This window comes from Bombyx mandarina, chromosome 11 (genome assembly GCF_030267445.1).
Source record: "Bombyx mandarina strain Sakado chromosome 11, ASM3026744v2".
Taxonomy (NCBI): domain Eukaryota; kingdom Metazoa; phylum Arthropoda; class Insecta; order Lepidoptera; family Bombycidae; genus Bombyx; species Bombyx mandarina.
In genome coordinates this window covers 16,798-44,601 of record NC_143218.1, presented here as the reverse complement: position 1 = coordinate 44,601, position 27,804 = coordinate 16,798, and the positions used below count along the sequence as shown (strand labels likewise).

At 34.4% G+C, this 27,804-nt stretch overlaps 2 protein-coding genes, 2 long non-coding RNA genes and 1 pseudogene across 4 annotated transcripts in view; 4 read left to right on the top strand and 1 right to left on the bottom strand.

The window, feature by feature from the left end:
* Window positions 1-17,561, top strand: part of LOC149501868 (uncharacterized) — a 56,876-nt gene extending 39,315 nt beyond the window's left edge. The window contains exon 2 of the long non-coding RNA XR_016323823.1: window positions 17,031-17,561. This is a non-coding gene — a long non-coding RNA (uncharacterized LOC149501868). The remainder of the gene's footprint in view (window positions 1-17,030) is intronic.
* LOC149501871 (uncharacterized) lies at window positions 1,753-3,039 on the top strand (annotated as a pseudogene).
* LOC149501869 (uncharacterized) lies at window positions 3,219-7,015 on the bottom strand. The gene is made up of 3 exons (XR_016323913.1): window positions 6,956-7,015; window positions 4,687-4,990; window positions 3,219-4,401 (listed from the first exon to the last, which is right to left on the bottom strand). It is a non-coding gene; the product is annotated as an uncharacterized LOC149501869 (long non-coding RNA).
* LOC149501870 (uncharacterized) lies at window positions 5,406-6,970 on the top strand. Its single transcript, XM_089731561.1, has one exon. It carries the CDS (start codon window positions 5,421-5,423, stop codon window positions 6,873-6,875), a length of 1,455 nt encoding a protein of 484 aa, XP_089587687.1. The 5' UTR covers window positions 5,406-5,420; the 3' UTR covers window positions 6,876-6,970.
* Window positions 17,562-23,125: 5,564 nt separating the features above from the next.
* LOC149501867 (uncharacterized) lies at window positions 23,126-24,030 on the top strand. Its single transcript, XM_089731535.1, has 3 exons — window positions 23,126-23,255; window positions 23,413-23,606; window positions 23,695-24,030. Exons 1-3 carry the CDS (start codon window positions 23,126-23,128, stop codon window positions 24,028-24,030), a joined length of 660 nt encoding a protein of 219 aa, XP_089587661.1.
* The last annotated feature ends 3,774 nt before the right edge of the window (window positions 24,031-27,804 follow it).

The following is a 27,804-nucleotide window of genomic DNA, read 5'->3' as shown; positions in this document are numbered from 1 at the left end:
GATTATTAGTCTCCCTACCCCCCATCAGGTGGCTTTTTTAGTAATTTGCCCAAACATGATTATGTTTCTTACATTTTCATTCAGTGAAATCAATATGCTTGTGACTGAGTATATTAATAATTTATGAAAACTTAAGTGATAGACAGCGACCCCTATGGCACTGCTGAAGTATATAAGCATTGGTGACCACTTATCACGAGCCGGGCTGCGTGCTCGTCTGCCGTTGAGAGCAATAAAAATTTTCGAAACCCTTTCTTAGATGTAATATTAATGTACATTTAATTTGGATTAAGAGATAAAGGAGAAACCCCATTTTGGGCCTAAGCGTTACACGAATGGGATATGTACCAAAAAATTCGTCTATTTTGCTTGATTAACCTATTGAAATCTTAGCTTCATTGACAATGGCCAAGTGTAGAAAATAAGTTGAATTCAATTTTTTGTTTTAAACAATCTTTGTAAACATCTGCAACACTTATTTCAATATACGTAACTAGCTCCACAAACGTGCGGATTAGAATTAGAACATCCATAAAATAGGATCGATTTAGTGGAAATTAAGTGTAAAAAATAATTAATACTCTTTTGCTTTAGGATAAATGACTGTTTTTATAGGTATTTTAATCAATGTAAATAGAGTATGGCCATCGAATCGTGACACAACTACTTATAATGGCGGCAATTCAAAATATCTACAACTGACAACATTAAATATAGCATGAAAGGGTAGTTTTGCATTTTTATATTAATGTGACTATGCCATAGAAAAACACAAATGTATCAAATCGTGTTATGTTATCTTTAATGTTGCCAACTGAAGATATTTTGGATTTTGCCGTAAACCAGTAATGCGTTTCAGTTTGAAGGGCGGGGCAGCCGTTGTAACTATACTGAGACCTTAGAACTTATATCTCAAGGTGAGTGGCGCATTTACGTCGTAGATGTCTATGAGCTCCAGTAACCACTTAACATCAGGTGGGCTGTGAGCTCGTCGATGGGTATCTAAGCAATAAAAAATAAAAATAAAAAAGGCATGAAATAAAATGAAATGAAATGTGATGAGATAATATGGGAGCACGTAATGATTTATATTTTATATAAAAAAGTTATCATATAAATATAGTTTTTCATATAAAAAAGTTTTCATTAAAATTAAAATAAGACTGACCTAAAGGTCTTAGTTACGAGGTCATAAAATCCCTTAAAAAAATCATTTCGTGCGCAGCGCGTTTCGCATTACGTTGTTTTTAATTTTTGGCTTTCGTTCGTTTTCGTAAACAACCTAACGCGCGATTTCTCGTAACAGGCTCCATTTTTATTTTAAAGCAACCTGTTGCTGCAACAGGTTTCGTAAAAAAATTACTCATCTTTAGTAGGAAACAGCCTCAAAAATATCGTTTTTATTAAAATATCTCGAACAATAAACATAACCTAAAATGTAAACATTGTCTGATTTTACCAATTTGGCCATTGCTGGGAGACCTGAAAATTGGGCTCATGAAACCTTCTTAGGTATTGTAAGTTATGCCCAAATTCTAGCACTGTAACGCCAGGCCCAAGTTTGTATGGATTTCGGGTTTGTCCTTTACATTTTATGTTTGCATGTGTATGTTTATAATTCATTTGCATTTAACGAACATCAGTTTCTTTTGTAACAAAATTCAAACTAATGGTTTGCAATGAATGTTAATTTTACTTAACTTATTAACTTTAAGAAGTTTTTCTTTCAATCTGCTGTTTGTTTCATCTAGTATTACCAAAGCTAAAGCGTCAGAAAGGACTTCCTTTTTGGCGGGAAAAGGAGAGCCGCGTATTTCAAATAAAATTTTATTTTATTTTAAATTAAATTGTCTTTTTCAAGACAGAGTACTTATAATAGAGATAAATGTCTTCAGAAAGTGATGGTGATGAAGACTGGTTTAAAAAGTCACCCGTAGACTTGAAAAAGAGGCGATTGGATACTTCTATAAAATCGAACGATGTCGATAAATATAAACCTTACTCTAAACCAGATTATAAGCGATCCTATCCGGATAATAGTAATAAAGAAGAGTTCCCCGTTTACGTACAGGGAATTAAACCGGAAGATAAGATCGGTAATAAAAATCCTTTGCAATTGTCAAAATTTTCAAAAACGTGAAGGGCATCATGGAATGTCGTCGAATTAGTGCGGCCAAAATTATGCTCGTTTTCAAACAAGCTGCAGCTGCCAATGATTTTCTGAGTCACGTGAGCTTACGTGACAATAATATGAAAGCTTTTGTACCAGCCTCTTCGATGGAGCGAGTGGGTAAAATTCGTTTTATCCCGAAGGAATGCAGTAACGCGGATTTATACCACAAACTAATGGCAGACTCTGAAATTGTTGGTGTTAGACGTTTTATGAAAAGAACTGGTGAGGGTCTGGAACCCCTCACTACTATAAGCGTTACCTTTGTAGGAACTGTTCTCCCTCAGTATGTTTATTTAAACAACTGGCGTTACAGAGTTTTCACTTACATTCCTCCTCTGATGCAATGTTTTAAATGCATGAGATTTAGACACAGTGCCAAAGTATGTCGAAACGATCAGGTATGTTCAAAGTGTTCAGGTGGTCATTCCTATAAGGAATGCTCAGCTGAATTTTTGAAGTGTGTTAACTGTGGAGGAGACCACTTGGCAGTATCCAGGTTTTGTCCTCAAAAAGCAGCTCAGATTAAAAAACATGAGAATAATTATTCATCTAAAATGTATTCAACTGTATTATTGTCAAGTGATTTTCTTCCGTTACCTAATGATAAATCAGTTGTAAAGTTAGCTCACAATAAATTAGCTCCATCTACTGTCCAACCTAAGAAACAAAAGTTATCACAAAATTCTTCACATAGCTCAACTGCAGTCCAGTCTGCTCCTTCTAATATTGGTTCTTATGATCAGCTCATTAAAGATGATCAGTTCTTGAGTAAAATTATTAAAACTTTAGTTATGTTAGGCAATTCTAATACAGCAAACACAACTGCTCACATTAAGGAGATCTTAATTCAAAACTTAACAAAATAATGGATTATTTACGATTAATGCAACATAACATACAGAGTGTCAATAATAAAAAAACACTTCTTAAATCTTTATTGTATGAAAATAAAATAGATGTGTGCTTGCTGAATGAAAGTTGGTTAAAAGATTCTGGTCTGCCTTTTTATATACCTGGTTATATTTAAAAATGCAAAAAATGAGCATGGTGGTGTAAGTATTTTAATAAAAAATAATATTAACTTTAAGGTCTTAAAAACTACTTTCTATCAAAATATTCAATTTATAGCTATTTCTATAATAACAGTATGTGGTCCTGTCTCGGTGCTCTGTGTCTACTGTCCACCAAATAATAGCTCCATTAGTTTGAGTACTTTGAGAAAGACTATTTTGCAATTACCCAAGCCTTGTCTTGTTTCTGGTAATTTTAATGCTCACAATATAGCTTTCGGTTGTGATACTTCCAATTCAAGAGGTCGTGAATTATTTGATATATTTGATGATGCTGATTTATGTATTTTAAATACAGGTGACCCTACTACTATTTCTAGACCTAGTAATAATGCATCAGCCATTGATGTTACTTGTGTTAGCCCTGATATTGCACTTTGTGAGTGGTATGTCGGTGACGACTCTTTAGGGAGCTATCATTTACCTACTTTTGTTAACATCATTACCTCAACTCAAAAATATACAGTTCAAGAGTCTATACATAAATATTTATATAATAAAACAAACTGGAATATGTACAAAGACAAATCCTAAGATATATTTGATAATTTTTCTCCTTCAACCGTTGATCCTTTAGTTCAATATGATGAATTTTCTAAATTGCTACTTAGTTTAAAAGAAAACTGTGTTCCATTGTTGAAACATAAATCTACTAATAAAAAGTCTGCTCCTCCAGCTCCTTGGTGGAATGATGCTTGTGCTGAGGCTGTAACTAAATCAAGAGAAGCGTTAGCTAATTATAGACGTAATATGACAATGGACAATTATATAGAATATAAGAAAATAGATTCTAGGAAAAAAATTATTATCAAACTGGCTAAGAAAGACAGTTGGAAAAGTCTTTGTTCGTCTTTTAATAGATTCACTCCAGTATCCCGAGTGTGGAATTTTATTAGAAGCTTTAAGAGAATTAACATTAATAGAAATCTGTCCAAAAATGATGAGTGGATAGAAAGTTTTTTAGAGAAGTTAGCGCAGCCTAGTAATAACAATGATAATATTTCTGGTTTATTTGAATTTAATGACGGAAGTCAGTGGAGCATGTTTCTACTTAACTCTTTTTATTTTGAAGAACTTGACTTGGCTTTGTCTTCAAGAAAGAATACAATCCCTGGTCTTGACGATATTCCTTATATTATGCTTCAAACCTGCACGTTTCTGTAAAACTTATTCTACTTAATATTTTAAATTCGCTTTGGTCTCAGCAATTGATTCCAGAATCCTGGAGGTTGCAATGTGTCATACCAGTGTTAAAACCTGACAAACCTAATGATGATTTTAATTCGTACAGGCCCATTTCTCTTACGTCTTGTGTAGGGAAATTGTTTGAACAAATGATTAAGACTAGATTGGATTATTTTGTTGAAAACCAGAAACTTATTCCTTCTCAGTCAGTTTGGATTCAGAAAAGGCAAAAGTGCAGCAGAAAGTTTTATAGCTTACCTGACTGATATGAAAAAGTGTTTGTTATCAGGTTCTACTGCAATTTGTGTTTTCCTTGATGTGCAGGGGGCATATGATAATGTAGATCTTCACCAATTAATTAGGGTGCTATATTCTTTGGGTTTCCCAGGAAAACTTTTAAAATGGATTTTCAATATGTATTTTGGTCGTTCTTTATACATTAAATACAATAATGTTTTTCATGGTCCAAAATTAGATTTCAAGAGGTTGATGCAAGGGTCTTCTTTATCTCCAATCCTGTATAACCTTTATACTTCACAAATATATAGACACGTGACTGAATCTGTAAAAATATTACAATTTGCTGATGACATCTTAATATATAGTGTAGACAGTAATTTTCAGGTTGCTCAAGCAAAAGTTAATTCAGCTTTATGTCAACTTAATTACTATTATACTGAGATACTTAAATTAAATATAAATAGTAGTAAAAGTTCAGTTTTAGCTTATGGTATTGATACAAATGTAAATGTTAAATATAACAATAATTTAATCCCTCAAAATAGCAAAAAAAAGTTTCTTGGTGTAATTTTTGACACTAAATTAAAGTTCACCAAACACATTGACTATATTTGTAGTAGAGCTTTGAAAGGTGTCAATATTTTGCGGTCCTTAGCAGGAACTTTTTGGGGTTCCGATCCAAAAATTCTTTGTTTATTATAAAATATAAAAGCTTAGTACGTAGCCATTTTGATTATAGTTGTTTGGCATATATGAATATTAGTCCTGTATTATTAAAAAAGCTTGATGTTATCCAAAATATTGCTCTTAGAATTATCACCGGTGCAATGCGTACGACTCCTATCAATTCTATGGAAGTTGAGTCATGTGTAGAACCACTATGTATTCGGCGATTATTAATTGCTGAAAAATTCTGCCTGAAAGTTATAACTTCTCAGAATGAAGTTCTTCTTCCAAAACTTTCTTATCCTACAACTGTCACCAATACACTGTATTTGCCTTCTAGTATAACAGCGACTAATGTTCCCAATAACCAGATCCCTGAATTATTGGGAATTATGAGCTTTATGACTGATTTATCTGATAATATGCACAAATCTGAACTATGGCCTGTATACCTTTGTCAATATAAAGCTCTTATATGTAAATTAAATATAGATATGTCCAGTGTAGTAGATAATATAGACTTTCTGGATTATTGCTGTACCAAACCTAACAGTTACAAAGTCTACACTGATGGGTCTAAATCTTCATCTGCAGTGAAATCGGGTTACTATGATCCTCAGGCTAAAACCTCAAAATGTTTTATGTTAAGTAATAATTGTAGCATATTCACAGCTGAAGCTTATGCTATCTATCAAGCTGTATTGTACTTACAAAGTTTACAAAATAATGATAACATGGAGTTCTTAATAATTTCAGATTCAAAAAGTGTGTTAATGGCTTTAGACAAATGTCATATTCACTATAGAAATAATTATTTATTGTATAAAATTAGAGAAGCATTGACATCTTTGGATACTCCAGTAACATTTAAATGGGTGCCCTCTCATAGGGGTATCAAGGGAAATGAAATTGTAGATGGTATCGTCAATTCTAATTATGATGAGGATCATACTAATTCATGCAGAGTTCCTTTTACGGACTTTCTTTTTGACCTAAAACAAAGAAGTCGCAAATTATGGGAAAGCTACTGGAAATTATGCTCAAAGCATAAAGGTAATTGGTATGCAGAAATCCAAAAAGAACTTCCAAGTAAACCATGGTATGATAAATATAAAGGAGCCAATGAACGTAAATTTATAACCATTATTAATCGTTTGAGGTTTGGCCACTGTCAGACTCCAAGCCATTTATTTCGTTTTAAAATTATAGATAATAACAGATGTACATACTGTGGAGGAAATGAGGCCGACTTATCCCACCTCTTCTTGAGTTGCCCGACCTTTAAATTTCAACGTTTAATACTAGTAACAGATATTATGAAGTTGATGGATTTTGATGAGAATAATCAAACTAAACATGGAAATTCTTTAGCAAATAACCCGACAAGATCAGCTTTAGACTCATTACTCAATGCAAATGGTAGTCATCAATGTCAACCATCACAAATAGAAATTCCCCGCCGTGTCCAAGATTTACTGAAATGTCCAGTTTTATTTAAATCTATTTACTATTATATAAAAAACACGGTTGAGAAAATTTAAAGTTCATCCTTGTTTTAAATAATTTGATTGTATTTAATGTTAAGTTAGTATAGTCATTTGTGTAAGATATTTTGTTATACCTTTATTTTAAAGTGCCAATGGACTTTGTATCCGGATAATAAATAAATAAAATAAAAAAAGCGTCAGGAACGTCAGAATAGAAATAAATTAGATAGGAAATAAAACTATAACTATTGTAATCATGTCTAAGATTTATATAAGCGTCATTAAGTACAAACTATCAATATTTAAGAGTACTTTAAATCATCATTACATTTTTTAAACATTTTTTGTTTTTTTCTTTCAAATCATGTAACAAAACGTTTGTGCAGAACAAAATGTCACATATTATGAACATGATTGTGGGTTAATCGTTTTTTAAATGTGTAAATATTTATAAGAATGCTAAGAATAATTTAGTATTCACTTTAGTGTGTGAATTATCTCTACAATGCTAGTTTAAATGACAATTATTGTATGACGAAGCATAGGTAGTGTTTATAGATGTAAGATTTTCGTGCAAGGTCATGATCTGTCACGATCAACTTTAAGCAAGAACTGCTATCATTGTGAAACAAATTTATTAAATTTAATTCAATTGTCTACTATGTTTGTAATGGAAAGCTGACATGTTTATATTTCGCACGAATGACTTAATTGAGATGGTATGATTTGATTATCTAGACATATTTAACTTTTAGATAACTTTCGATTTAACGTTATTAAGTACGCTAGTAGGATTAATCTAGAGAAGTTATTATTATTCGAAATTTTATACAATTGTACGTTCATACTATCTTTTAACAGTAAATTGTTTGTAATATAGGGAAATTAAATAGCTTACAGAGAATTACAGCTTTTTATTTTAAAAAACTGTTTTCTCTCTGTATGAAAAGATCTTATCGATTAGAATGCTGAACACAATCAAACGTTCTTTAATATTTCATAAGTACTACCGGGAATTTCAGCGATTCTAAACGATAAGATTTTTTCATAAAGAGAGTTAATTATAAAAAATATTAAAATTACTAAAAAAGCCACCTGGTGGGGGATAGGGAGATTAATAATCGACAGCAGCGACGCCTGCTGACCTGGGCTCTAACTAAAGCAAAAATAAAAATGAGAGTTGCGCATCTATCTCAAATATATTAAGTGTATAATCTATGCACAGAACACTATTACTTCTAGGGCGGACTTTTTGGCGGGAACGCGAGGAGTGAAGTTGTGTGATTTGTTTTATTTTGTCTATTTAGTGTTTCTTCGGGTTTAAATGTGTACTAATGGTGGTTTATTAACCGTTTAATATCTGTGAAAGTGCACAAATGTGGGTAAATGAAATAAAGCCGCTGGACGTAACTTCTCGGGATCCTCCAAAAAGTCCACTGAAAAAATCTTAGTAAATGACCACCATTTTACTGAGATTAGATTTCATCTCATATCATCTCATTTGATTTCATCCCAGTTGATTAATGTCTCAAATTAATCATTTTCATTTCATTTCACTCCATAATATAATTTTTCATAAAATTAAGAATATACATTAAAATAAGACATGACTTAAAGGTTTCAGTAACCAGGTCATAAAATCTCTTAAAAAAAAAAAAACTTCTAGGGCGGGACTTTTTGGCGGGAACGCGAGGAGTGAAGTTGTGTGATTTGTTTTATTTTGTCTATTTAGTGTTTCTTCAGGTTTAAATGTGTAACAACGGTGGTTTAATATCTGTGAAAGTGCACAAATGTGGGAAAATAAAACAAAGCCGCTGGACGTAACTTCTCGGGATCCTCCAAAAAGTCCACTAAAACAATCTTAGTAAATGACCACCATTTTACTGAGATTATATTTCATCCCATATCAATTCATTTCATTTCATTTAATTTCATCCCAGTTGATTAATGTTTTAAATTAATCATCTTCATTTCATTTTTATTTCACTCCATAACATCATTTTTCATAAAAATATGAATATAAATTAAAATAAGACATGACTTAAAGGTCTCAGTTACCAGGTCATAAAATCCCCTAAAAAAAACTTTTAGGGCGGATGTAATTTTTTTTTTTTAGATTGTTTTACGGCCCTGGATGCGAGTCCTTATGAGCCCGTAGTAAGGTCACAATTTCACTTCATTATAGTACCTATAACTCTAAAGTTCACCCATGGTATTGGATAAATATTTAAGAAGAGCTTAATGATCGAATTTTTATAACCCGAACACTATACGAATGGGTCACGATCGACCCGGGTCATGGAAAACAATTGACCGACACAGGTCTATTGCCAATCCAAAATAAAAAAAATTTAAAATTTGGTTTTAGTAGCAGTTTATTCCCATGATACTGTTTATTTTCCTAACAGAAATATCATTTAATGTAACACAAGACATGTTGGATTTTTGTTAAAAATAAAAATTATTGATAAGTACGGTTTATGTTTCTAACATATATTTTTTTTGTTTCCGAATAATTCCAACTTGTACCAACGCTAGCATTTTTTATTGAGTCAGAACACATATCTGCCGTCTTGTGAGTTTATTAGATCATTAATGCCTAAACGTTTCAAAAATGACGTCGCCACAGGAGTAAGATGACGCTAGTTGAATGTTTTTTGAAGTGAAAACTTCTTTAGAATCGTTGTGATTTCAAACCGGATGCAACGGAAAAAACGACAGGTAAGAGACACAAATACAAAAATGTGTAGGATGAAGCCAGCAAAGAATGAGACAGAAATATACATACTATTTAATACAGCGCCATCTGTGAGATTTTTTAATACTAACGTGTGTATGAAAGCTCTTGTAGTGAATTTTAATTTAGGATTATACGTGAAATTAAAATATCAATTCACAGAGGGCGCTACCTTACAATTATTTACTAATGACAAAATTTTACATATACTTAAGACGTTTAGGATAATTGTATTTTAATTTTGGAAGGTTTCACTTCTACCACGTGTGAATTGCACACATTTTGTTTTTTTCCTTTGTATGAGAGTTGCACCCCCCTGAAGTGCATACTGCAAAATGTACATGATTTATTGAGGGTTTGACTTTACTGATTAAAAGAAAATTTATCGTAGTATTAAAACACATAAAAATATTTTAGAACTTATAGTAAAATTATTAAAAAAATCGACATTTAAAGGGGGGTTTCAGACATCAGTCTTTATTGACGAGACTGCAAATTATAAAAATCAAGTTATGTCATTAATTTAACTTTAAACCCTCTTAAAAAATACAAATTAAAAACACACAACAGTGCTTAGAACTTTTGTACTTAAAACAAATAAAATTAGTTTTATAACCAATAATAGTAACTTTAGAATTCGGTATTAAAAACAATGTTCTTCAAAATGAATGAGATCAAAATAAACATGAATTCTTCAAATGAAAACGAATTCTTTAAGATGGGTGGGTAATCAAAAAAGTAAAAAACAGAAAAATCAATTCCTACAACGAAATGAAAGTAAAATAAATCATTTATTTTACAACCTGTTAACGCCTACGAATTTTTAAGGAGCAATGTACAAAATTTTATTTATGTTTACCTGCACCATTTTTACACACTTCAATTAATGGCCGTGCGAAGCTAACTTGTTCGCAACGTATTAAATTAACAAAAACCTGCATAAAGGAAACACAAGCACAAAATCGATTGTGGAAGTTTTATTGAAGAAACCCAAGCATCCAACATCTGGCGACCGTCAAAAGAACCTTGAAAATTCTTCGGAAAAGAATATTTTTTCATTCGGATGGTCAAGCCGAAAAATCGGTCAGAAGCTTATTCGTCGAAACCAGCTGCCGTCCTCAACTGTATCCACGGGATCTTGGAGCTCAAGCCATTGTAGCCATCGCCGGTCATCGATCAGCAATCAGCAATCAGCATCGAGCCGTAGCCCAGGTCAATGCAGCTAAGTGCCCTTCCCATTACTTTCCCGTCTATATAATCACACCAACCTAAATTCCAATAACATTTTTCCTATTTACCCAAATCGATTAGTCTGTACTTGTGCTAATTGTCTTTATACAGTGTTTTTTATCCTTTCAATATAATTTCAATTCATTTTAGTTTTTTCATAGTGAGGTTTACCCACATCATAAAAATATCCAAACCAAAAAAGTGTCTTTCTTAATTTTAGTATTGTTTTCTGCATTAAGTAATTATATTTACTAGAGGTCCCGCAGTAGTCGAAATTTGACTATAATTAATTGGAATTGTAAGTTTGCACACTATTATGATTGTATTTTATAATTCTATAATCATTTTCGCCAAGGCTACTCTATAAAAATCTATACTTATACTTATACTTATACTTATAATATTATAAAGAGGAAAGATTTGTTTGTTTGTTTGTTTCGAATAGGCTCCGAAACTACTGGACCGATTTGAAAAATTCTTTTTCCATTAGAAGCCGACATTGTCCCTGATGAACATAGGCTACTTTTTTTTTTTTTTTAATTTTTTTTTTTGGTTTCATGTGTGTTTTAATGTTTCCGAAGCGAAGCGAGGGCGGGTCGCTAGTATATTAATAAAGACAAACAATATTTAGCTATTCTCAATTTGACCACAGACGTCAAGAACAAAAGTTTGACAATAAATAGTATGCATGCGTGTGTGCGTCAAATACATGGTATGTAGTGTGTGTAATGTTTTCTTTATTGATTTAACGTACGTATTATGCAATATTTAAAAAAAAATATAGCATTGTGCACTTTTTCTCTATATTCCCTATAAGTGTGGAAAATTTCATACTCCTCCGTCCGCGCAATTTTCGTAAAAAGGGATACAAAGTTTTTGCTTCACGTATTAATATATAGATATTGCTAACAAAGGAAGACAAGCGGACGGCCACCCAACAATAAGCGGGTACTGTCGCTAGTTACAAATTCTGCTAGATAGTTATTTAAATAACTCAATACCCACTGTGCCTCATTAATTATTTTTTTTATCCCTTTGTGCATTATTGTTTTTGCAATCAATTCACACAATTTCGCCGAACATTCCAGGCAGACGGTGAGCCTTCGCACGTTACCTACTGGCTGCGATAAACAAGTTCAGCACCGCTGTGTCCCAGTGTTCCGGGTGAGAGTGTAGCAGGGCCGGACTCCAGTGCAGGTCACGTCTAGTCGAGGAGCGTGAGATAACTTTGATATTCTTAATTCATTAATTAACTAAACCGATTTTATTCTATTTTTTCATAGTTTCATTATCCGTAGTACTAAACTTTGCTTATGTTATCGCTTCTTCTTACCAGTTACTTCATTTTATTAAATTAATTTACGAACTTTTTACTTCATATATTAGAAACTTATAATTTTTATTTATCATGGGAGGTGAAACTAGTGCAAAATACTCAAGATTTGCTGGATCTTTTTGTTAAACGTAGCTCCATAAAGGGGCAAATACCTAAATTTCGGAACTATTTAACTCAAACAAGCTCAAAAAAATTCTCTTGAACTTGCTGAATTGACACTTGAGCTTAGTAAATTTGAGTCACTGTCAAATCGATTTGACGACTTGCAGACTCAAATAGAGGTTTTGAATCGTAGTGATTTGACAAACGAGGTTGATGAGAGAGATGACATTGAGCAGTTATTTATTTCAAACATCACTTCCGTACAAAGCATTATTATACAACATAATGCAAGTAAACATGACGAAAGTAATTACAAAGATCTTAACTCTAGTCAGCTATCATCAGCTCAGTGCAATGTCTATCATCATGATGTTTTGGGATTTAAATTGCCCCAAATACAAATTGATAAGTTTGACGCATCATATTTCCGTTGGCTTGAGTAACGTGACACTTTTTTGAGTTTAATTCATAACAATGAGCGAATTGCTCCAATTCATAAGTTTCATCATTTAATTTCATACTTAACGGGTGATGCAGCACGCATTATTACTAACTTCGAAGTTTCTAGTTCCAACTATAAAAATGCTTGGCAATTATTATGTAGTCGTTATAATAAGGATATTGGTGCGCGGGCCTGAAAGAAGATACAGAACGTTTTTGCGACAAAAAATATTTTATTGTAAAAAATGTTTATATTTGTAAATTTGTCTTGATTAGTATATAAATAATAGCCGTAAGTTGTTTATAATAAGTGTACGTAGATAACTTGCTGTATATTCGGTAAGTTACTTGTAAATTTTTGTTGAAAAAATGGGCGCGAAAAAGCGCAAAAAACATAAAGCTGATGAGGTAAAAAGTACTGAAATTATGGATTCTTACGCCGAATCTGTGTCGACAGATTCAGATTATTCCGACAAATATGATGATTGCAGAGAGGATGATAAGTATGCTGCTTACAGCAGAGAGTTGAAATATAACTAGAGGAGCAAACCTCAGTACCTTGCGTACACAAAAGTGTAGCCGCTTTATGCGACGAAGATGTAGCTTTGAAACTATTAAACATTTTAAATTAATATCCATCTCTCTTACTCTAGTTCACTAGTTACGCGGCGTATCGTTAGTTGGATAAAGATGGTAATATTACTTGAAGCAGAACGATTTATGTTGCCTGCTATAAGAAATATTTCGCCAGAATATTTATTATTTAAGCGATAATTAATAAATAAAATAATTTAACTAAAATAATTTTGAATACACTTAAATGAAGTTTTTTTTTATTGCTTAGATGGGTGGAAGAGCTCAATAATACTAATACAAATAATGTATAATTGTGTAATAATTGTATTTGTGTGTGTGTTTTTATTTATTCAGACATATATTCAGAAACCATTGTGGTAGCCAGAATCAACTTGATGATCTACCTCGAAAATTTCTGGATTTCATTAATATAAAAATTTCCTATAATCATTCGAAAAACAAAAGATGTTTTACTTAGAATAAAAACAAATTTTACAGTACTCCATATTCTGAGATTCTTAAAAAAAAAGATTTTTCATCTTTAAATAAAACAGAAAATACACAGGATTTAACAAATATTATAATTTCAAACAAACAAGTTCTTTCTTTACTATTAGAATCACTAGTAAAAGTAATGACATTAAATAAAAACGACAACACAAACATAAATTCACAAACAATTTTAGATTGCATTAAGGAAACTATACAAAAAAAGAATGATGGATCAAGGATCTCCCACATTAAAAATCACGCAGTGGAACGCACAAAGTCTGTTAAGCAATCAATTAGAGTTACAAAAATTTATGTATGAAAATGTTATACATATTGCTTTAATTTCAGAAATATGGTTAAGACCTCACATAAAATTTAATATTAGAAATTACTCAGTTGTGAGAAATGGCTGTGGCAATTCTCACAACGGGGTAGCCATTTTAATTCATAATAGTATACAATACAAGAAAATCAATACCTTTTTTGATGATTCCCTGCAAAATGTAGCCGTTATAATTAAAGTTTATAATTAACAGTTATCATGAATAAGCTTTAACAGTCCTGGCCAATGTACACCTATTTTTGAAAAAAGGAAATTTGATAGTCTGTCGAGTGATATTCCAAAACCATTAAATATTGCTGGCGATTTTAATGCTTTTCATACTTCTTGGGGTTGTAGCAGAACTAACATTAGGGGCAGATTAATTATGGATACCATTGACGATAATGATTTAGTGCTTTTAAAACGACGGACAACCTACAACAGCAGGTTCGCATGTCTTCAGACCAAATAAATGGTCTTGATTTAACAATGGTAACATCTTCATTGGCTTTATCTTGTTCTTGGCAGGTTTATTCTGATTCGCTAGGAAGTTATCATTTTCCCACTGTAACTAAGTATACAGTGTCTTCATCAGTTAATTTTCTTCAGTTTTCTTCTAACATTCCTCAGCATGCTAACCTGAAACTGGTAGATTGGGTTTTGTATGAGAAAAATGTAAATGAATTGCTCAATGGATTTCAGATTGATCATACAAGTATATTGGACTGTTATAATAGGTTTTGTTCTATAGTTACTAAAGCTATTACTTTGTCAGAAATTAAAGTAAGCACAAAGAATAAATTTCAAAATTCGCAAAATGATCCAAAAAAGAAAAAGACCATCTCATTAGTTTGGTGGAATGACAAGTGTGCCAAAGCTGTGAATGATTGCAGACAGGCATATTCACAATTCAAAGCTTAACCTAGTCAGTTTTCCTTCATACATTTTAAACGTTTACAAGCTTTAAAAAAAAGAATTATTAAACAGGAACGCTTAGATTGTCGGAAAAAGTTCAGTTCATCACTGTGTCGATTAAGTCCAATAAATTACATTTGGAAACAATTAAGAAAACTTAATAACTCCTCCTGCAGCATTTAATAATTGTGAATGGATTAATGATTTTCTTCTTAAATACACTCCAGATACAGTACAAAAATTTTCTACTTTCAATCCTAATAACATTAATTCATCAAATTCCTTCCTTATAAATGATTTCACAATTACAGAGTTAAAAGCAGCCTTAAAATCTCGAAAAGATACAGCATGTGGTTTAGATTGGATTTCTTATAAAATGTTTAAATTGTTAAATAATAATAATCTATTGTTACTGTTACATATTTTTAAACTATGGTCTAATTCGATAATTCCTATGCAATGGAAAATAGATTGTCTTGTGCCAATTTTAAAATCTGGTAGGAATCCAGATTCTGGAGACTCATATCGTCCGATTACTTTAAGTTCCCGCTCAGAAAAATTATTTGAAAAATTAATTAAACAACGTCTTGAATTTTATATAGAAAGTAACAAAATTCTACCTTATAATCAATTTGGTTTCCGTCGTGGCCGTTCTGCCCGGGAAAGCCTCAGTCATTTGTGTCTGGATATCCGTGATGCTTTGTCCCATAATGAAAAGTTAGTTTGTGTTTTTTTATTGATGTTGTTGGCGCATTTAACAATGTCAATATTGATGTGCTTTCTTCGATTTTGTTGTCATTACAGCTACCTGGAAAGTTGGTCAATTAGTTATATAACTTTTTACTAGAAAGATTTTTTTTTGTAAAATATAAAAAAAAAACAAAATGTGTGCAATTTACACGTGGTAGAAGTGAAACCTTCCAAAATTAAAATACAATTATCCTAAACGTCTTAAGTATATGTAAAATTTTGTCATTAGTAAATAATTGTAAGGTAGCGCCCTCTGTGAATTGATATTTTAATTTCACGTATAATCCTAAATTAAAATTCACTACAAGAGCTTTCATACACACGTTAGTATTAAAAAAATGTGTGCGTGTACTAGTGTACACACGTAAGAAGTGAAACTTCTTTATGGCCTTATTTTTCGAAAAATGATCTACATGCAACTTTCTAGAAATTGGTTAAATAAAGTTAAATTAGATAAAGTTTAAACAAAAGGATTTTATTATCATAGACATGAATACAAAAAAGTTAAATTAGATAAAGTTTAAACAAAAGGATTTTATTATCATAGACATGAATACAAAAAAGATGGCGCGTAACGGAAAAATGTGACGCGTAACCGAAAAATGTGACGGTAAATTTTTTTCCAACGCCGATAAAGAAGTTTCACTTCAAAAATCTCACAGATGGCACTGTATTAAATAGTATGTATATTTCTGTCTCACTCTTTGCTGGCTTCATCCTACACATTTTTGTATTTGTGTCTCTTACCTGTCGCTTTTTCCGTTGCATCCGGTTTGAAATCACAACGATTCTAAAGAAGTTTTCACTTCAATAATTTGTTTGGTCCTAGACTTCCTTATAAAGGAGTTTCACAAGGAGGGATCTTAAGCCCGCTTTTATTTATTATTTATATTCATCAGCTTAATCTTAAATTGGGCAATGATGTGTCTAACTTGCAGTTTGCTGATGACTTAGCAGTTTATTGCAGGAGTGGTGATCTGTATCTTATTATACAAAAAAATCAACGTTGCTTTACAAAATTTGCTTAGCTATTTCAACGAACTTAATTTGGAAATTAATACTGACAAGAGCAAGGTTGTTGTTTTGGTCGTAATATTAGGTTGTCTCAAATTAAAATTTTCTATAATAATAATATACTACCTGTTGACAATTCTGTTCGATTTTTGGGTGTCATATTCAGCAGTAGTTTCAAATTTAACAAATATATTGAATGCTTAACTGATCGTACATTAAAAGCTACTAACATATTAAAATCTTTGACCGGCACTTCGTGGGGTGCTGATCTAAAAATCTTATTGATTTTTGAAGTGAAACTTCTTTATCGGCGTTGGAAAAAAATTTACCGTCACATTTTTCGGTTACGCGTCACATTTTTCCGTTACGCGCCATCTTTTTCTTCACCATTCATTGTTGCCGTACACAAGTGAAGGTGCCTCTTTACTCGGTAACAATAATTATAAAATACCGATGATTTTAAGTGGAGATTTTAATGTAAATTTTGCATCGGAAAATTCTTTGAAGCTAGTTGAATTTCTGAAAGATAAATTGAATTTATCCATGAAAAACAGTCCTCAAACGTCAACAACAAGATCTGGCACTACAATTGATGGAGTTTTTACTCGGTCACTAAATTTCGTGGAATGTAAACCATATATTTCATATTTCAGTTACCATAAGCCATTAATTACAAAAATATATAATGACAATGACAATGATAGTAATAATTCTATTACAATTAATAAAATGCTGTAATAATCTTAGTAGCAAAAAGGTAAAGTGAAATAATTGTATTATTTGTATTCATGTCTATGATAATAAAATCCTTTTGTTTAAACTTTATCTAATTTAACTTTATTTAACCAATTTCTAGAAAGTTGCATGTAGATCATTTTTCGAAAAATAAGGCCATAAACAAGTTTCACTTCTTACGTGTGTACACTAGTACACGCACACATTTTTTTTTATAAGTCTATTGTTCGCAGTCATTTTGAATATGGTTTTTTATGTTATTCTGATAATAAAAATCTAGTTGATAAATTAGATAAAATTCAAAATAAATGCTTACGCATTATTCTTGGTGCAATGAGGTCCACTCCAATTATTTCCATGCAAGTGGAATGTAACATTCCTCCATTGTCATTAAGATTTGAATATCTTAAATCAACATTTCTTTTGAAGCTCTTGTCTGTGTCAAGGCATCCTCTCATTTAGAAGTTACAAAGTATTTCAAATAATGTACAATCTCATGTTCCATATCTGGCTCAGGATCTCCCTGAAATTTTAAAATTTAAAACAGACTATAATTTATGTGAAAATGATCTTTGGCCTTGTTATAACACAACATATAAAACTAAATTGAATCCTATTCAAGTTGTTATAAATAATTCTTTAAAGTGTAAGGAGGATGTATATTTAGCTTTAGAGAAATACGAGAGCTATAATAAATTGTTTACTGATGGTGCTAAAAATAGTACTACTGTTTCCATGGCAGTTTCCATGACTGCAAAGCTTGAAAGGGGTACGGTAATAAACTTCCTCAATTAACAAGTATATTTACAGCCGAGGGTCTTGCTATTATTTTTTATTATTATTTTTATTGCTTAGATGTGTGGACGAGCTCACAGCCCACCTGGTGTTAAGTGGTTACTGGAGCCCATAGACATCTACAACGTAAATGCGCCACACACCTTGAGATATAAGTTCTAAGGTCTCAGTATAGTTACAACGGCTGCCCCACCCTTCAAACCGAAACGCATTACTGCTTCACGGCAGAAACAGGAGGGGCGGTGGTACCTACCCGAGCGGACTCACAAGAGGTCCTACCACCAGTAATTACGCAAATTATAATTTTGCGGGTTTGATTTTTATTACACGATGTTATTCCTTCACCGTGGAAGTCAATCGTGCACATTTGTTGAGTACTTCATTAGAAAAATTGGTACCCGCCTGAGATTCGAACACCGTTGCATTGCTCAACACGAATGCACCGGACGTCTTATCTGTTAGGCCACGACCACTTCGAAAATCTGCACTTGATTATATTGAAGCTCAGGCAGTACAGAAATGGCTAATTATCTCTGATAGTATGAGCATTTTGAAGGCATTAGATAATCCAAGATTATCTACCAACCCCAGTTATTTTATTTTTGATATCAGGGAAAAGTACTATAATTTAATTAATATTCATCATAAAGATATAATTTTGTTTTGGACACCATCGCATGTTGGTGTTGCTGGCAATGAGAAGGTTGATTACTTGGCAAAATGCATTGCAGCAATCCCTAATAATCTTATAAAACAAGTACCAATTCCAGATTCAGATTTTTTAATTACAATAAAGCACAAATTGTGTGAAAAATTCAAAGATATTTGGCTAGAAATTGTTCAGTCAAAAGGTAAATGGTATGCTGAAATTAAAGAGAAAATTTCTTCCCCTTGGTTCATTAAAGGGAATTCTTACCTTGATAGGAAGTGTTATACAACCATCTGTTGCTTGAGATTAGGTCATTGCCGCTTCAATGCTCATTTGTTTCGAATCAATGTTTTGTCTTCTCCAGTTTGTAATTACTGCAATAACGATATACAGTCCCTTGATCACATTTTATTTAGTTGTTCTGCTTTTTCACTGGATAAATTAGTGTTTATTGACCATCTGCTGTGTATATATGTAAACGCTGAGGACATCCCGCGTACTCTTCAGCTATTATTAAGAAATCAAGAAAGTTTTAAGCCAATTTGTGAATTTATAGATTCAACAGTTGGAGATATCTAAAAATGGGATTACAAGGATTTGACGAAGTTATGGCTCCGTCCATAACATTATGATATTTTGTTTACTAATTTTTTTTATTCCAGCTAAGATTTAAAAAAGTCTTGAACTTGGATTTGACAGCAAAACTCGAATTTGCCATTTTACAAGGATTGGAAAATATATAAGACTTGGCTTCGGCCTTATTGAAATTTTTGTTTCAGGAAGAAATTATAAAGGACTTGGCTTCGGCCTTAATGACATTTTTATTTCAGGATATAATAATGTGGTGACTTACACATGATTGCGTAGTTCACAAGTCTTTGTGTGAACGGCGAGAGGTGCGCCGTCGCAGCTTCCTGCGCCAGTCGTCCGCAGACCTCTGACCGCGAAGCTCACGACACATTTACTCGCATACGCCTGTCTCGATTGACTAAGTTTATATTGATGTTTAGTGTGTATAGTTTATGTCTCCTTCTTTGCCTGGACTTTTTCTTACCGTTTGCTGTGAACTATTCAACTGTGCTTGTCGCTTTTCTCCTTCTAATCGTTTTTATGTAATAAATTGCTGTGTGTGTGAAATTGGACATAATCATTCCGGTAACGGATCTAAACCCATATTGCCTGAACCAAGACCCACGCAGCAGACCCCATAACTGGTGACCCCGAGAAGAATATTCTCGCAAAATGGGCAGTGAAGATAGTGACACAACTCTTTCGCTAACTACCCCACACAAAAAAATATCGAAAAATGAATTTCCGTTGATTTTCCGTTGATCCATCCGGTAATCCAGCGGAACTTTTTCGTGTTGGTGTACGGATACCGCCTTTCTGGTCGGAAAAACCACTAATATGGTTTGTCAAATAGAAGGTCAATTTAACATGGCAAGAATAACTGACGATTTAACTAAATTTGACTACGTGCTTTCAAACTTGGACAGACAGTACGCGGTTGAAGTGGAAGACGTCATCACCTCACCACCGGCTACAAAAAAATATGAGTACCTTAAAAGCGAACTGATTAAGCGGCTCTCCGTGTCTAAAGAGAAAAAGGTAAAACAGCTTTTACAATCAGAAGTGTTCATAATTCTTACGACATCTACGACAACTAGCTGGACCTACAATACCAGACGATTTTCTGCGGTCCATATGGACAAGCCGTTTACCAGACAACCTGCAAACTATCATCGCGTCTCTGATGACTTTGTCTCTCATTGAACTGGCAGATCTGGCTGACAGAGTCCATGACGTCGCACCTAGTGCACCTCATCAAGAGAGTGGCAGCAACATCATCAAGAGAAGACTCGGCACTGGAAATCATGGCTCGACAAATAACTGAACTAACAAAACAAGTCAGCGCTCTAACGATGGAAGTGCACACCCGGTCCCGTTCTCGCAATCGTCAGCAGCTCCACGATCGTAGGCGAACCCCTACGAGAAGATCCCAGTCCAACTATAAGCGGTTCCCTCTTTGTTGGTACCATTTCAAATTTGGTCAACAAGCGAAGACATGTATCCAGCCCTGTGATTACACACCATCGGAAAACATTCGGGGCAGTCGATAATGGCGACTGAAGATTGCCCATTAAACACCGGTCGCCTCTTCGTGACGGATAGAAGATCACGTCTTCAGTTTCTTCGTCAACAACGGGAAACGACGGAATACGAGCTGTGCGCGGCCAATGGTTCTACGATTAACACGTACGGATACATATAACTTAATCTCAACCTAGGCTTGCGTAGAAATTTTGTGTGGCGTTTTACAGTAGCTGATGTAACTAAAGCTATCATTGGCGTAGATTTTCTGTCTCATTTTAACCTATCGTAGACATACGCAATAAGCTTTTAATTGATGCTAGTACAAATTGTCAACCGTATCTGCTTCTGCTGTAACTGATAGTTTAATATCTAGTGTAAAGGTCGTAACCGGCAATTCTAAATATCATATTTTGCTTTCTAAGTTGTAGAGCTGACACGACCGGCAGGCATATACCACACACCAAAAAACAACATAGTACATCACATCCGCACCACACCAGGCCCCCGGTTGCCTGTACTCCTCGAAGACTGGCACCTGAAAAATTGAAGATTGCAAGATCAGAATTCGAAGCAATGTTGGCTAACGGCACCACGCGACCCTCTGAGAGTCCCTGGTCCGCACCACTACACCTCGCTGCTAAAAAGGAGAATGTTTGGCGACCATGTGGCGACTATCGTATGCTAAACGCTCGCACGATACCAGATAAGTATCCGATTCGCCATATCCAAGACTTTGCGCATAGCCTATCTGGCTGTCGTGTATTTTCTACCATTGACCTGGTTAAAGCTTTTAATCAAATACCGGTTTTTGAAGACGATATACCAAAAACAGCGATAACAGCCCCGTTTGGACTCTTTGAATTTCCGTACATGACGTTTGGGTTGCGAAACGCAAGTCAAACTTTTCAGAGATTTGTCGATGAGATGACACGTGGCTTAGATTTCTGCTTCCCCTATATCGATGATTTTCTCATATTATCCAGTAATGAATCTGAGCACCTGGAGCACCTACATCAGCTTTTCATCAGAATGAAAGAATATGGAATGCTCATCAACACTGCAAAATGTGTCTTCGGTGCATCGGAGGTAGATTTCTTAGCTACCATATTGACGCGAATGGAACAAAACCTCTGGAAAGCAAGGTACAAGCCATCAAAGAATTTCCTGTCCCTAAAACAGCTAAGCAGCTTAGAAGATTCTTGGGCATGATAAACTTCTATCGTAGATTTATCCCCAAAGCTGCAATATTCAAGCTGCTCTAAGCTCCTTGCTGACAGGTTCTATAAAGCATCACATCCAATTGAGGTGACGGGGGACTCACTAAAGTCATTTGAAGACTGTAAGGAAAGCCTTTGTAACGCAGCTTTACTGGCTCATCCTGACTGTGATGCCAAGGTGAGCTTAGTGACTGATGCGTCTGATTTGCTATTGGTGGAGTATTACAACAGCTGAAGGACGGAAATTGGAACCTCTGGCATTCTTCTCTCGTAAGTTAAGCCCATCGCAACAAAATATTCACCTACGATCGAGAGCTTTTGGCAATATACGAGAGCATCAAATACTTCAGGCATTGGTTAGAAGCAACAACTTTACCATCTATACTGACATAAACCGTTATGCTTCGCATTCCATCAGCGGAAGGCAAACTGTAGTCCACGTCAGTATGGACATTTAGACTACATATCACAGTTTTCGACTAACATATGTACAACATATATCCGGAAAAGATAATGTTGTGGCTGACACTCTTTCCCAGGCTGGTCAAGTTGAAGAACTGCAAAATCCTGTAAATCTCGAAACGTTAGCCAAAGCGCAGATACGGACACTGAACTAGTGAATTTCTTAAGACGGCATACTTCGTTACAACTCGTGAAGCTAAAATATACCAGGAAGTCAAAAACAACTGTACTGCGATGTCAGCACGCCGACTCCCAGGCCTCTGGTGCCAAAGCACTTACGGAAACAAATATTTGAAGCTTGCACTCATTAAGCCATCCCGGTACAAAGGCTAGTGCTAAACTAGTAGCTGAACGATTTGTATGGCCTTCACTCAGGAAGGACTGTCGTGACTGGGCTAGAGCATGTTTAGCTTGCCAACGCTCAAAAATAAATCGACATGTTTGCCTCACCGTTAGGCACCTTCGATTTACCAAAAGCAAGATTCAATCATGTACACCTAGACATCATTGGACCGTTACCTCCTCCGGGATACAAGTACTGTTTAACAGCATTGATCGTTTTACCCGGTGATGAAGCTATACCACTGACTGATATTACGGCCGAATCAGTAGCAAAAGCTTCTTATCGGATGGATTGCCCGATTTGGTTGTCCCACTGACATCGTCACTGATCGCGGCATACAATTTGAATCAGCACTATTCGAACAACTTTCCAAATTCATAGGGTTTAAGCATTCGCAAAACTACCAGCTACCATCCTCAATGCAATGTCTCATTAAAAGGTTTCATCGGCAGCTGAAGGCTGCTATTACATGTTATGCCGACATCAACTGGACCAAAACTTTACCAATCGTGCTCCTCGGCATAAGAAGTGCTTTAAGGAGGACATTCAGTGCTCGTCAGCCGAATTACTATATGGTGAACGCCTGCGCCTACCAGGAGAATTTTTTGGTCATAAAACTGACAAGCATGATACGGATATAACTGATTTTTCAGCCCGCATCAGGTCATTTGCCAGCAATTTACAGCCAGTCCCAACACCACATCATTCTATCCAGAAGATATTTATCTACAAAGATCTTGCATTTGCTCGCACGTATTCCTCAGAGAAGACGCAGTCAAACGTGGATTTCAACCAGCGTATAAAGGCCCCTACAAAGTTATTAACAGAGACAACAAAGTGTACAAGCGGTTGATAAACGGAAAAGAGATCAACGTTTCCATAGACAGGATCAAACCAGCTTACTTATTAGATAGCAACACAGAAAAATACCTAAGCAACCCTGTGATGAAAAGAAAGTCTGGAATCGCCGCGCTCGTCTCACAGAACAAGATCCGGTAGAAAAGTCATATTTCCAGACTACTATCGCCCATCCTGAGGTGGTCTCTGAGGGGAGTGGTGTGGTGACTTACACATGATTGCGTAGTTCACAAGTCTTTGTGTGAACGGCACGAGGTGTGCCGTCGCAGCTTCCTGTGCCAGTCGTCCGCAGACCTCTGACCGCGAAGCTCACGTCACATTACTCGCATACGCCTGTCTCGATTGACTAAGTTTATATTGAATATTTAGTGTGTATAGTTTATGTCTCCTTCTTTGCATGGACTTTTTCTTACCGTTTGCTGTGAACTATTCAACTGTACTTGTCGCTTTTCTCCTTCTTATCGTTTTATGTAATAAATTGCTGTGTGTGTGAAATTGGACATAATCGTTCCGGTAACGGATCTAAACCCCATATTGCCTGAACCAAGACTCACGCAGCAGACCCCATAATAATATATATCATATAAGACCTGGCTTCGGCTTTTTTGAAAATTATTTCAGAAAATATATAGAACAGACAAGGCTTGCCCTTGCCTTCCCTGACAAGGAAAATTGTACCAAAAATAAAATCGTTACGATAATAAGCGTCAATTGATAAATCATCATTTAAATTCATTATTAAGTACTCAACAGACAACTCGTGAGTCTGATAGATCTTTAAGATTTATGGTAGATCACATCACTAAGAATTTAAGGGCATTGTCTAGCCTAGGTCAACCTACCGACAAATGGGATGTCCTCATAATTCACATAATGTGCTCAAAGCTGGACAGCCACACTCTTTTGAAATGGGAGGAGTGTCGTGGCGCGTTGGATGTTGTACCGATTTGGAACAATTTATAAATTTTTAATTAATCATGCTGACGTCCTTGAGTCTATAAATCGTAATTCGTATAAATTAATGCATTCTAACTTTACTACTTCTAATATTAATAATAAGCAAGATAAGCCATATAGAAATATTTTGCTTGCACTAGCAAGGAAACCACTGCTCCTGCAAACCTTATATCCAGTCAGTGGCAGACGGCACTGACGATACTATTGTAAATTTTTCTAAACAGAATAAAAATCAAGTTTTGTTATCTACAGCCTTAATCGAGGTGGCTAATCCACGGACGAACAAGACAGAAAAGGTTCGCACCCTATTCGATTGTAGAAGCCAGTCTTCATTCATAACGGAGACACTTAAACAGAAGCTGTGTTTACCGTCAAACTCAAACTGCCTTGTCAACATTATGGGCATAGGCCATCATCATACCGGTAAGGTCACAGAGACCTGTGTGGCGCAATTGAGGTCATTAGTCAACCAGGTCAACGTCACATCAGGTTGTATTACCCACAAATAACAGGTCACATACCTAATTACATATAGATACTACACAAATACAAATACCTAATGGCATCCAATTAGCAGATCCAACTTTCACCAACCAGCGCCGATTGAAATACTCATCAGTGCCGATCTTTTCTGGGAGATTCTTGGCCGCGAGACTCACTCTCTCGGTCCTAATAATCCAAAGTTAAGAAACTCTCAGTTTGGTTGGATTATTTGCGGTCTTATGACTACAATCACTACATCACACAAAACAGTACATTGTAACCATTCCATATATCAAACAGTCTTAATGATGACGATACTAAAATTCACAATGACCTTACTAAATTCTGGGAACTTGAAGAAGTCCACCGATTAGATAAGATAAAAATTTCATAGGAAATGGAAATGTTATGGTCGATTGGCTGACTATTCAAGTTTTTCTGTTCTTCGTGAAAGACAAAAAGCCTTAAAAATTTGCTGTTACAATGCATACATACAAAATGTGAGGATGATATCTTGAAGTGTTAGTAAGCAATTTGGAGATTTGTTAAATCCAGAGGAGTGCTGGGGATTTTCCTAACGAATTGTTCTTAAATGATAGGTGCTCATCTGATGGTTCTGAAATATGTAATTTATTTAATGTTCATTTTGGTTTTGCCTTTTTAACTAACAATACACAGTCAGCATCATCGTTAAGTATACCCCTGCCTCTTACGACCTTAACTGTGTAGTATTTCTCATCTTAATTCAGTGGGTGAAGTCAAACTTACAAACAAACAACAAACAACAAAAACAACAAAAAAATATTTGGAAAATTTTGATATTTCCAAGGGTGCTGGTCCGGATGGTATTCCGCCTGTTTTTTTGCGACAATGTTACGCTCAGTTGTGTTACCCTTTGCATCTTCTTTTTAATTTCTCATTATCAACTGGTGTTATGCCCCGTATTTGGAAGCGGTCGTTCGTGGTGCCAGTCTTTAAGAGCGGTGATAAACATAACATAGCTAACTACAGACCAATTTCTAAAATTTGTGCCATCCCTGAGATGTTTGAACGTATAGTTTATGATTTTTTATTTTCATTGATTAGGCCTCATATTATAGAGCAACAACATGGTTTTATAAGCCATAGATCTACTGAGACAAACCTATGTGAGTTTTTGGATTATGTATTGAACTCCATGGAGGATGGTCATCAGGTTGATGTGGTGTACACGGATTATTCCAAAGCGTTCGATCGAATAAATTTTGACATTTTGATTGAGAAATTGCATGGACTTGGGGTCCACGGTGATTTGCTGCGATGGCTTGAGTCTTATGTTAGAGATCGCAGTCAGGCTGTGACTTTCCATGGTTTTTGTTCTTCATTTGCACCTGTTCCCTCGGGAGTTCCTCAGGGCTCTCATCTCGGTCCTATGTTATTTAATATATATGTCAATGACGTTTCAAATGTTTTCAAGAAATCCAAATTCATTATGTACGCCGATGACAAAAAAGTATATAAAGTTATAAAGTCCTTAAATGACTGTTTGGAGTTACAGGATGATTTGAACAACTTATTTGTTTACTGTCAAAATAACTTACTCATAGTGAATACTAACAAGTGTACTATTATAACCATTCTCACGTGGAAGATCGAATATCTTGTATGACTATTCTATTAATGGTCAAACTTTGGTACGCACCACAGTTGTTCGTGATTTGGGTATTTATTTGGACTAGAGGTCCCGCAGTAGTCGAAATTCGACTATAATTAATTGGAATTGTAAATTTGTACACTATTATGATTGTATTTTATACTTCTATAATCACAAATTTCGCCAAGACTACACTATAAGAAATATTAACAAAGACAAACAATATTTGATCTCTATTTGAAAACAGACGTTACGAACAAAAGTTTGACAATAAATAGTATGCATGCGTGTGTGCGTCAAATACATGGTATGTAGTGTGTGTAATGTTTTCTTTATTAATGTATTGATTTAATGTATCTTTTATGCATTATTTTAAAAAAATATTAGCATTGTGAACTTCTCTATATTCTCTATAAGTGTGGAAAATTTCATACTCCTCCGTCGGCTCAATTTTCGTAAAAAGGGATACAACGTTTTTGCTTCACGTATTAATATATAGATTCCAGTTTGATTTTTGATGTCCATGTTAATGAAATAGTAAATAAGGCTTTTCGAATGTTAGGCTTCATACTTAGAGTTGGTAAAGACTTCAAAAGACCATCTACTCTGATTCTGTTGTATAACAGTTTTGTACGGTCTATATTGGAATATGGCTCCGTCACATGGAATCCCCAATATAATATTTATATTCAGCGACTAGAAAGAGTCCAAAAAAAGTTTTTTAAGCATCTTTTATACCATTGTCGTCGCTTTAACTCTCCAGAACTAACAGAATTTGTCTCTCTGGTCGATCGTAGGCTACTGAGGGATCAAATGTTTTTATATAAAACTAGCTGACCCGG

Coding starts and splice junctions, on each gene's coding strand:
- LOC149501870 (XM_089731561.1), top strand. CDS start 5,421: ATGAATATTAGTCCTGTATTATTAAAAAAGCTTGATGTTATCCAAAAT.
- LOC149501867 (XM_089731535.1), top strand. CDS start 23,126: ATGTTTGCCTCACCGTTAGGCACCTTCGATTTACCAAAAGCAAGATTC. Junction 23,256..23,412: donor AGCATTGATCGTTTTACCCG/GTGATGAAGCTA, acceptor CCAAATTCATAG/GGTTTAAGCATTCGCAAAAC. Junction 23,607..23,694: donor GTCAGCCGAATTACTATATG/GTGAACGCCTGC, acceptor AGCCCGCATCAG/GTCATTTGCCAGCAATTTAC.